The following is a 12,847-nucleotide window of genomic DNA, read 5'->3' on the forward strand; positions in this document are numbered from 1 at the left end:
ACAATCTGTACTTGTAAATTCCTACAAAATCCAAATTAATCCCTTGGCTATCCCGATTATAATCCCGACCTAGTCGCTGTTAATTCCTTCCCATCTGTGTTATTTCCTGCGCAGCCTCTGTTAATCCCTACATGTATGGCAAGCAAAGTTGTCATTTATTCGCGGAGCAGTCTTGTCCAGAATTCTACCAAGTTATATAAGATATCTTATATATTGATTACGATGTCATATGTTTATGAGATATCTTATATGTTTATGAGATATCTTTCATGTTTATGAGATGTCTTATATGTTTATGAGATATCGTATATGTTTATGATATATCTTATATATTTATGATATATCGTATAAGTTTATGAGATATCGTATTTATTTATGAGATATCTTATATGTTTATGAGATATCTTATATGTTTATGAGATATCTTACATGTTTATGAGATATCTTATATGTTTATGAGATATCTTTCATGTTTATGAGATGTCTTATATGTTTATGAGATATCGTATATGTTTATGATATATCTTATATATTTATGATATATCGTATATGTTTATGAGATATCGTATATATTTATGAGATATCTTATATGTTTATGAGATATCTTATATGTTTATGAGATATCTTACATGTTTATGAGATATCTTATATGTTTATGAGATATCTTACATGTTTATGAGATATCTTATCTGTTTATGAGATATCGTATATGTTTATGAGATATCTTATATGTTTATGAGATATCTTATCTGTTTATGAGATATCGTATATGTTTATGAGATATCTTATATGTTTATGAGATATCTTATCTGTTTATGAGATATCTTATATGTTTATGAGATATCGTATATGTTTATGAGATATCTTTTATATTTATGAGATATCTTATCTGTTTATGAGATATCGTATATGTTTATGAAATGTCTTATATGTTTATGAGATATCTTATATGTTTATGAGATATCGTATATGTTTATGACATATCTTATATGTTTATGAGATATCTTATATGTTTATGAGATATCTTATATGTTTATGAGATATCTTATATATTTATGAGATATCTTATCTGTTTATGAGATATCGTATATGTTTATGAAATGTCTTACATGTTTATGAGATATCTTATATGTTTATGAGATATCGTATATGTTTATGAGATATCTTATATTTTTATGAGATATCGTATATGTTTATGAGATATCGTATATGTTTATGAGATATCTTATATGTTTATGAGATATCTTATATGTTTATGAGATATATTATCTGTTTATGAGATATCTTATATGTTTATGAGATATCTTATATGTTTATGAGATATCTTATCTGTTTATGAGATATCGTATATGTTTATGAGATATCTTATCTGTTTATGAGATATCGTATATGTTTATGAGATATCTTATCTGTTTATGAGATATCTTATATGTTTATGAGATGTCTTACATGTTTATAAGATATCTTTTGTATATTTTATAAAATATCTTATATAATATATAAGATGTCTCATAAAAGATTAATAGAATCTATCATGGGTCCGTTCCATGAACAAGGATATCTCAACCCGAGTGTAAGAATTTGGCCAGTCAGCACGAGGCTTGCCGAGTTTTTCTCACATACTTACAAACAAACGTTTTTATGAAAGTTTTTCATCATGCCGTCTTCAATGCTCCTTGGAATGTGCGTCAAATTAAGGCGTCATCATTTACGACTTGGTTACTCAACGTAACGTTACGTTCTTGTGAGCAGCGTCATATAGCGCGTGCCGGGTGTCTTTACTCACCCTGTGTAAGTGTAAAGTTATAGCCAGGAGTTTAATTTGTGGACTGACCGACAGACAGACGGACGGACGGATGGACGGGCATACATAGTGACTACTAAAGAGCCTCATTTGAGGACGGGACATTATTTGGACTTTGATTAACATACTGAAAGTTGTCAATGAAGAATAAGACGTTTACCGCAAAGACAAAACAAAAATCAAAAAGTTATCAGTCTCCTTTTCTCAAATGTCTTTATGCTTTGGTCTCGTTTTATCGATTTACGTGGTGATATGGTCGACATATGTTATCAAGTTTATAATCTTATAATTCCAGAGTCACCATCTCCTATCGAGGACATAGCCTTGAACTGGTGTAGATTTACCAATTAAGTTGGCCTATTTCTTTTAAACAATTGCATATCATTTTAAGTTTTATTTATATATTGATAAAGAAATGTGTATTTTAAAATTAGGCATTATACCTAAAATTCATGATTCGATTTTCACAATTAAATTAAGCCGTAGTAGCGGGAGAACAGATCGATGAATCAAACTCATTTAGCCTTGGTGAAAGGCAACGACATTCACTTCGCCACTGAAGATGCTCGCACAGGTTTTGTAGCGTCCTACCTTTCGACTCTGATAAGACAGGTCGTTGTCCTAGTTCTATAGGGGACATGTGTTTGCATAAGGGAGATGTCACTTTATTGCTTCCACAGCTTCAGTGTAACCACTACAGAATCTATGTCAGTCAGTGGTCAATGTTCGTTAGAGTTATGGGGTTAAGTTTAGTCCTAATCTAGTCCTGTTTTACATGTTACCGTTACAAGTGTGGCGTGCTGTCTGTTTTCATCCTACTGCGACAGTTTTATTCGTACGAAGATCAATTCGACATTCGTTTGCGGGTGTATACAGTCAGTGATATCAAGGTAAATGTTTGTTGTCTTATCATGCTTATTGCTGATTATGATAGCTGACATGGTCGTACCTGGTATTAAATCATCATTGATGTGCTGTTTCGTTATAAGTATTAAAAACACACTGGAACATAAGACATGACATAGTTTAACATTGTCTCATTGTTGATGTGCCTAGTGGTTCTGTTGTCAACCTAACTCTCATTTTGAGTGTATGCCTTTAACCGGATTAGACCTAGATTTGCATGACGGGTGTCGTCAGAAGACGCTTACTCTTCCTGGATACCTGGTATTGTTATCCTTCTACTTGTTTGAAGGGTCTCCATGCAGATATATATTTTTGTTTGCCGTATTCTGCCCTCGTTTTATAGATTTTGAGGTAGTAGTTAACATTACCGTTATTATATATTATTGTTGACCAGATGAAGTTAGGAAATTCGTCATTGATATAAACATCACATTTATTGAAGCACAACAAATATGTAAATGCGTTTTTGTAACGTACATGTATTTATGCAGTGTTTTCATTTGATGATTTCTTGTCAATTCTAGATATTATAACATCTTCAATTACGATTGTCAGAAATATGTATTCGCCAATGGTTATAAATACCCACAATCCTCACTATTAAGAACTGCTTGGTTTTCCTTGGCTCGAAAAAGATATATGAGCGCGTGTTTAACTGGAAGATGCAGAAAAAAAATTAACAACACTAAATTAGAGGTGACGGGCATATGTGTGTAAATCCTTCATCTTGAGACTGTGACATGAAATACTTCAGGAGGATGTGACATGACGTGAACATACCTCACCTTGAGGATTTGACAGGACCTTGATTTGACATACCTCACCTTGAGGATTTGACAGGGACCTTGATTTGACGTAGATTTAATATATCCACAAACAATGTCGCGCTCATTGTCACTCTTTTACCGAAACATGGAATTATGGAAACGTCGTTAACATTTTCTCCACATTTGAAAAACAACGACTGTAGTTATAAAGAATCCCGCTGTGTTCAAACGGTGCCGACCACATACTTGAGGTAATTTTGATCAGTACTTTAAAGGTACAGTGTGCCGTTGTTCTGCATGAGTCTTTAAGTATGATAATTGGCACCGAATTAGATAATACACATAGTATCTCACTTTTTTCCCAATGTCCGAAAATTTCGAAATCAGTTAAAATTTCGGGTTCAATCCCGTCTGCTTCGATATCTAATGTTGACACCTGGACTGTAATTGTATCCTCATTCTATATCTTGTGTTGACACCTTGACTGTAATTTTATCCTCATTCGATATCTTATGTTGACACCTGGACTGTAATTATATCCTCATTCTATATCTTATGTTGACACCTGGACTGTAATTGTATCCTCATTCTATATCTTATGTTGACACCTGGACTGTAATTGTATCCTCATTCTATATCTCATGTTGACACCTGGACTGTAATTGTATCATCATTCTATATCTTATGTTGACACCTGGACTGTAATTGTATCTTATTCTATATCTGATGTTGACACCTGGACTGTAATTGTATCCTCATTCTATATCTTATGTTGACACCGGATGCTAATTACATCTTCATTATATATATTATGTTGACACCTGGACTGTAATTGTATCCTCATTCTATATCTTATGTTGACACCTGGACTGTAATTGTATCCTCATTCTATATCTCATGTTGACACCTGGACTGTAATTGTAACCTCATTTCACATATTGATATCGGAAATGGAGGAATGACAATTGAAACTGTGTCAATACATTAGTTTACCAACAAATGCTTTCTTTTCTTTTAAGCCGCGGTGGAACTTTTCATCATGATGACAGAAAGGGACATTAGCTTATCCAGTACCGTCGTTTTGAACGATGGGGTAAAGCTGCCTATATTTGGACTAGGCATGAACAAGTTAGATTCAGGAAAAGCTCTACAGGTGGAGAGTGTCGTCGAGCACGCCTTGTCTACTGGTTACCGTTTATTAGACAACGCAGAATACTACGAGTAAGGTTTAACTTCTGTACAGGAATTCAATTTCATTTTTGTGGTCGAACATATCGATTAATGGTACACTTATATCTTGTTATAACCTATTCTAATTGAAGAAACGATATTTTCGCTTTTATCCAGAAACGAAACAGAGGTTGGCCGTGCTATTCGCAGGAGTGACGTCAGTAGAAATGACCTTTTTGTTGTGACAAAACTTTGGGAAAACGGCTATGATCGATGTAAGAATCAATTTAAGAAGAGTCTAACAAAGTAAGTATGAAGTATGTGTTTAACTGTTGGTGCTGTCAATGATTTAATATTGCATCTCAACAGCAAATCCAGTCAAAACAGTGATATTTTACAAGCCTATAAACTCCTATGGTGCAATTTAACAGGAGTAAGAGGATGAACGTTTAGTAAACGTATCATTGCAAACCTTGGGACTTACTTAATTTAGTTAATTTGTATCAAATGTATACCACAAAATAGTCATGCCGCTTTGCTCATAAGTGTCTAAAGCACAAAATAGGAGCGTTGGTTTTATCAGATTTGACTTTATTATATGCATAAACACTGTTTGTATTTAGACCTTGAAATGCAATTGGCGGTTTTGAATAATATCACACAAATATAGCATATAAGGAGGCATTTCAAACTTCAAAAATGTTCTTTTTAGATATAATAAAGAACTCTAGACATCGCAAGAAGACTGCTTTAGGAAAAAAAAGTTCAACTGTTGAGTTTGAGGTAAAATATACGTATTTCTTAGAAAGGCCCCACACTTACCAATTTAACTATTTGTCTTCTCACTATGATAAGATATCTTAAAAGTATTATACAGGTGCATATTTATTGAATTATTGTCTGTCTTTATGCCATTTTTGTGCAATATTATTCAAAGCCGCCATTTGCATTTCAAGGTCAAAACAAAATAAGTGTTTATATGTACATAAAATCAAATTAGGCTAAACAAATGCTCCTATCCTGTGCTATAGACACTTGTGAGCAGATAACAGCTGGGTGATTTTTCAGGTTTGGTATATAGATGACCCTGAATTATAAGCTCTAGCATGCGTGTGGTTGATCAACGTGTAGCAGAACTGGTATGGGTCGATCATCGGTCAAACGTAACCATACTTGAGGGTCAGGTTATGTGTTTGACATCAAAATCTCATTTCGGAACGCTCTATTTTGTGGTATGAAGTTAGACATACTCTAGACTAGGTGAAATACCTGATGGTTCCAGTTGTACCAACCCGATTATTATTATTATTATTTTTTTGAGGACGTGACTTAATCAGGATTTGATTCAGTCAAGTGGAAGGTGTCGTCGATGAAGCAGAAGACGCTTTATTTGTGGGAGTACCTGGTCTTATTAGTACTTGTTCTGGGTCTTAATGAATCTATACATTCCTATTTCCCCCGTTCTTTGATTTTGCTTTAGATTGACGATTTGGTTGTATATCGATATTTTCCGTTGTTTGCATACAGATATACATTCCTTTGTTTATGTATTTGGTTTGGTTTGTTTTTGTTTAACGTCCTATTAACAGCCAGGGTTATTTAAGGACGTGCCAGGTTTTGGAGGTGGAGGAAAGCCGGAGTACCCGGAGAAAAACCACCGGCCTACAGTCATTACCTGGCAACTGCCCGACGTAGGTTTCGAACTCGCAACCCAGAGGTAGAGGGCTAATGATAAAGTGTCGGGACACCTTAACCACTCGGCCACCGCGGCCCCTGTTTATGTATACTAGAGACGTACATGCTTTTGTTTATGTAGACAGAGATAAACATTCCTCTGTTTATATAGATAGAGATGTACATTCCTTTGTTTATGTAGACAGAGATGTACATTCCTTTGTTTATATAGACTTAGAGATTTACATTTCTTTGTTTATATAGATAGAGATGTACATTCCTTTGTTTATGTAGACAGAGATGTACATTCCTTTGTTTATGTAGACAGAGATGTACATTCCTTTGTTTATGTAGACAGAGATGTACATTCCTTTGTTTATGTAGACTTAGAGATGTACATTTCTCTGTTTATGTAGACTTAGAGATGTACAAATTGTATTTGTTTATGTAGACTTAGAGATGTACATTCCTTTGTTTATGTTGACAGAGATGTACATTCCTTTGTTTATGTAGACTTAGAGATGTACATTTCTCTGTTTATATGGACAGAGATGTACATTTCTCTGTTTATGTAGACTTAAAGAGGTACATTCCTTTGTTTATGTTAACAGAGATGTACATTCCTTTGTTTATGTAGACTTAGAGATGTACATTTCTCTGTTTATATGGACAGAGATGTACATTTCTCTGTTTATGTAGACTTAGATATGTACATTCCATTGTTTATGTAGACTTAGAGATGTACATTTCTTTGTTTATATAGACAGAGATATACATAGGCTGTTAAATCTTGGCATACCCCATGATGTAATGGGCAGCCGTTTATTATCATGAGAAGCAAAATTAAACATTAATATTTTAGAATAACCAATAATTTTTTGCAAAGGTGAGCGAGAACTACGCCAAACTTTATAATCTTAACCTATACCCCTCAAATTATAGGTCATAAAGCACTTCAGGAAAAACCTTTTCAGGAAACCTGCACCCGGCAGTAATGGCAAAATGACCGGAGGGGAAGCAACCGGGACTCCGCCAAAAACTAGTATTACAAGTAGTTATAACATATTACATATATGAGCAAGTATCAAAATTGAACTTTAGATACATTTGTACATAGAACATGAGCAAGTATCAAAATGAAATGTATACATTTGTACATATATAACAGACATGAGCAAGCTAGTAAACATGTATCTATAATAAAGATACACACATAAAAAGGAGGACAGTTGGGGTGGCTGGTGGGACGTCTTTTTAAAATATAATAGAAATCCGAAATACTGTATGAACATTCAATTAAAACAAAATATTTTTGATTTTTCCAATATGGCGTCACAATCCTCCAGTAATTATCTCTGTAGTGGGGATAACCTTTGTCCGGCAGGGGCTAGACTGACCCCTTGACCAATTAAAAGTGGTAAACTAATCACGTGGGTCCCATTAGGCCCAAACGGAGCTTGAATGACCATTGACCAATGAAAAGACACTAATTAGCATAATAACCTAAACAATGATATGTATGTATGTATATACACATGTACACCGGTACCTCATCAATATGTGTGAATCTTTATTGTACAAAAATATGTCTATAAATAGACATTTGTTTTGTTTATGTTGACAGAGATGTACATGCCTTTGTTTATGTAGACTTAGAGATTTACATTTCTTTGTTTATATAGAGAGAGATGTACATTCCTTGAGATGTATATTATTTTGTTTATGTAGACTACTAGTATATTATATCTTATCAAGTTTGTTTACCATATACAACTCCATATTGATATGTTCCAGTTTAGACCTCGATTACGTAGACTTGTACCTCATCCATAATCCATCTTCTACACCCGGGAAGTGTGTTGAGACGTACAAGGCCATGCTTGAACTCAAACAGGCGGGACTAGTCAGGTACGCGATTCTTTACATTTATCTATATAAAGGATCTTAATAAGTTTTCTTCGCAGACTATTATGAGTTTTTTTAATATTATTTTTGTGTGCCATGTTTCAACCTCGAGACGATTTTAAAATATCTTGTGTTAAATGAAAATAATATCTAAATCGCATATCTCAGAACACTAAATATTTTGTCAGGTATCAAAGTCAATGTGTTCAATCAGAAAATAACAATGATGGGCCTTAGCAACTATTATTTAATATAGAATTTAATAATCTAATAACATGTCATATTGTTTTATTTTGGACGATTTTGAAATTATATGAATGCAGACGTATATTTTGAACCGATGCTACTTATCATAAATTTATATGAAACAAACAAGACAACTATGAACCTCGAGGGCTAAATAGTTCACAATATTTAAATATTTTATAAAGTTCTACTTTGTTATACGATCATGTCATCAATATTGTAAACAACGTTTAATAACACATTGTGACGTTATAAGTAATTATATGACGTCATATGATATTTAGCGGAAATCGCTTGCTTTATATAGAAATCATTTGTGGCTCTGCCATATCAAATTAATAAATTCGTTCAATGATTAATAATTCAGTAAACAAATTGATTTTGAACTCGTTTAATAAATTCAAGGCTCGTGGCAAATCAAATTAATGAGCTCGATTGATAAATTTAAAGCTCATGGCAACTTATTGACCTCATTTAATCCACTTTCGTAAGCTCCTAAATGTGTTGTTCTTGTTTTGTTTTGTTTTGTTTTATATATTACTTTGGTTTGAATATTTATTTCATATTCTATCCTTATTTTGAATGTTGTTCTCATATTCTAGTCCTATTTTGAATGTTGTTCTCATATTCTTAACTTGACCAAACTGCATGTGATTGTAGGTCGGTCGGTGTGTCTAACTTTGGGGTACATCATCTCGAAGGTTTAAGAGAGGCGGGACTTCCAACTCCGTCTGTCAATCAAATCCAGCTTCATCCTTGGAAGAAGAATACAGATATTGTTGATTATTGCAGACATAATGGAATCACTGTCATGGGCCATTGTCCTTTAACGAAAGGCATTAAACTGTCCGACCCAACGCTAAAAGATATTGCTGAAAGGTCAAGTATAACAAAAAGTCTTGAGATATTCAAACAGCAGCTAATGAAAAATTAACCACGGGGTCGACTCATAACAACCAGAATCCGTAGCAAAATTGGCTGCATTTATTTGATTACACTATCAAATTGCTTGGAGGTTTTTTTATGTAAAGTATCATAAATAGTCATATAATTATATAAGCAAATTAGAATTTTGTCACCTCAGTTCATTTCAGGTTTATATCTACCTCCAGGCATGAGAAGTCACCGGCACAGATTTTAATACGATGGAGTTTAGAGCACGGATTCATAACCATCCCCAAATCCTCGAACCCCAAACGGATTGGAGAGAATTCTGATGTATTCTCATGGAGGCTGGATACTAGGGACCTCCAGATACTGGTAGGTGGGGTTTGGTTAAGGTTGTAAATTATAACGTCGATGTTCAACATATACTTGATATGCAATATCGTAATATATACGTTCTCATCACTTTTGTTTCTCTTTATGTCATTACTTGATGTCGTCTTTTAACGATTCATGCAATTACTTCCAAATCACAGTCTCTAACGCGTTGTGGGACGATAATAAATTATAATTCGATCTTGCCTGAGTAGATATTTTAATTCAAATATAAGTTTACATCTTTATGATACTTTCATCCCTCTGTATATCCACGCATGTTCACCAAATTTCATATTATTGTAAATTTACATGTATTGCATTTTGTAGTCTATCTCTGTATACCTTTTCTGTACAGGTGTTGAGATAATAAATGAATTTGAATTTTGAATTTGATTTTCATTGGATTAATAATTGATGTTATCATCCTATAACGTATAACAATGACGTCACCGTTAGTAACGTCACTTTTGGTTGGCTAATCAAGCGGCGTAATAATTTCTAAGAGAAAAAAGTTCACCAATAAAAGCAGATTTCCACAGAGATTGTGTAAAGTAAATAAAATTATAAGGAGTTATTTGAATATACATTGTATTTTTTATGTTATGGAGTTACCTCCATACCATGAAAAAAATATATTCCAGTTAATCCTTAAGTAAAGATCCACGGACTTAGCTCGAACGAACGCGTAATATTGTTGCTATATAAACTGTATATCACGCATATTTTTATTCTTGTTTGTTATGACTGTGTATTTCAGTGAAATCTATTGAAATTTTACAAACATGGATAATTATTTGCTCTTTCCTCCAGTGATGATTGCATAACTTTGAATAAATAGTGGACGTCACTTTTTAAAATATAAATTATAATTATTAATGAAGTACAATTTATGAAGAACAAAACAACAATAACAACAATAAAATCATCGAATAAAACAGCTAACAATTGTCTAATAGTGTTTCGAATTTCAATAGAATCCATCTTAATACAAAGTTATAAAATACATTAAAACGTCCTTAAAATTTAAAATGCATGAAATATAAAGCAAAATATTATGAGTGCAAATAGTTTCATCCTGGACCTATACCTGTATATCTGTGGTAGAACCAATTCACTGTTACACATTAATGACTTTCACTGATAGACAAAATCTTACCGTCGTTTCCTTTTTATTTGAGATTTATCTGAGTTATTTTCTTTCAGAACGCTATGCCTGATTGGTCATGTTCGACCTTTAACGCTATCCAAACCCCCTGGAGCGGCTGAGGTCGGGATAATACAGTAAATCAATCTAATGACTGGATACATTACCTGTACCTGATGGATATTACTACCTTATGATGATAATGGTAACAAGTCCCGTCTACCTGTAGATACCTGGACACATTACCTGTATCTGAGGGATGATAATGGTAACAAGTCCCGTCTACCTGGAGATACCTGGACACATTACCTGTATCTGAGGGATGATAATGGTAACAAGTCCAGTCTACCTGGAGATACCTGGACACATTACCTGTATCTGAGAGATATTACTACATTATATGTACCTTATGATGATAATGGTAACAAGCCCCGTCTACCTGGAGATACCTGGATATAGTCCCTGTAAATGGAAACTATTCTGAATGCAGCCGAATTTATGAAAATTATGTAAAAATCCAAGTTTGAACAAATTAGTGGAATTACTTTCTACAAATAGTCCCAAAAATTGACAAGTTTGGGTTAATATTTAAAGAGCTTGCAAATAAGGTTAGAATTATTACCTCAATGAAATATTTCGCGTGTACACATACTTTTTAATATGTAATCACTTATCATAATACATGCAATTATGAAATAACGAACACATAAACACACTCTCCAATCATTGATGTGTATTAGCCGTTTCATGGATGAATCTGTATATATGTACATATGTATTTGTGAAATCTACTATATTTCTATATATGTCTGTACTCTAAACTGGTGAGCAAATAAGATCAAAGAAATTAAGAATTTGAAGTAAAAGTCTCCATCAAAAGATCGGTCTCCTCGTTATGGTGACAGTCCACAATCGTGAAAAACCTTGATGTACACTTTGATAGCACTCTGAACATGGCGAAATATGTCGCAACATTGGGTGTGTCCGGCAGTTCATCACAACAGTATGGCAAGCCAAATTGTCATTTGTTAATGGAGCGATGTTCATCCAGTACTTAACCAAATTGTTAAGGTATCTAATTTATCATAATAGATCTCTCATAAAAGATATATCTCATAAACTTTTCTTTACAAGATATCTTATGTAATAGATAAGATATCTTACATACTTTTTATCAGATATATTATGTGGTAAGTGTATACGATATCTTATGTGGTAAGTGTATACGATATCGTATGTAGTAAGTGTGTAAGATATCTTATGTAGTAAGTGTATAAGATATCTTATGTGGTAAGTGTATGATATCTTATGTGGTAAGTGTATAAGATATCTTATATGGTAAGTGTGTAAGATATATTATGTGGTAAGTGTATAAGATATATTATGTGGTAAGTGTATAAGATATCTTATATGGTAAGTGTATGATATCTTATGTGGTAAGTGTATAAGATATATTATGTGGTAAGTGTATAAGATATCTTATGTGGTAAGTGTATAAGATATATTATGTGGTAAGTGTATAAGATATCTTATGTGGTAAGTGTATGATATCTTATGTGGTAAGTGTATAAGATATCTTATGTGGTAAGTGTATAAGATATCTTATGTGGTAAGTGTATAAGATATCTTACGTAGTAAGTGTGTAATATATCTTATGTAGTAAGTGTATAAGATATGTGGTAAGTGTATAAGATATCTTATGTAGTAAGTGAATAATATATCTTATGTGGTAAGTGTATAAGATATCTTATGTGGTAAGTGTATAAGATATCTTATGTGGTAAGTGTATAAGATATCTTTTGTGGTAAGTGTATAAGATATCGTATGTAGTAAGTGTATAAGATATCTTATGTGGTAAGTGTATAAGATATCTTATGTGGTAAGTGTATAAGATATCTTATGTGGTAAGTGTATAAGATATCTTATGTGGTAAGTGTATAAGATATCTTATGTGGTAAGTGTATAAGA

General features: G+C 33.0%; 1 protein-coding gene across 1 annotated transcript; it reads left to right on the plus strand.

The window, feature by feature from the left end:
* Window positions 1-2,490: 2,490 nt before the first annotated feature.
* Window positions 2,491-11,921, plus strand: LOC117317805 (glyoxal reductase-like). Its single transcript, XM_033872740.1, has 7 exons — window positions 2,491-2,694; window positions 4,497-4,698; window positions 4,825-4,953; window positions 8,116-8,229; window positions 9,133-9,351; window positions 9,585-9,732; window positions 10,939-11,921. The coding sequence occupies exons 2-7, from the start codon at window positions 4,517-4,519 to the stop codon at window positions 10,999-11,001; spliced, it is 855 nt and encodes a 284-aa protein (XP_033728631.1). The 5' UTR covers window positions 2,491-2,694; window positions 4,497-4,516; the 3' UTR covers window positions 11,002-11,921.
* The last annotated feature ends 926 nt before the right edge of the window (window positions 11,922-12,847 follow it).

The sequence above is a fragment of the Pecten maximus genome, chromosome 19 (assembly GCF_902652985.1).
Source record: "Pecten maximus chromosome 19, xPecMax1.1, whole genome shotgun sequence".
Taxonomy (NCBI): domain Eukaryota; kingdom Metazoa; phylum Mollusca; class Bivalvia; order Pectinida; family Pectinidae; genus Pecten; species Pecten maximus.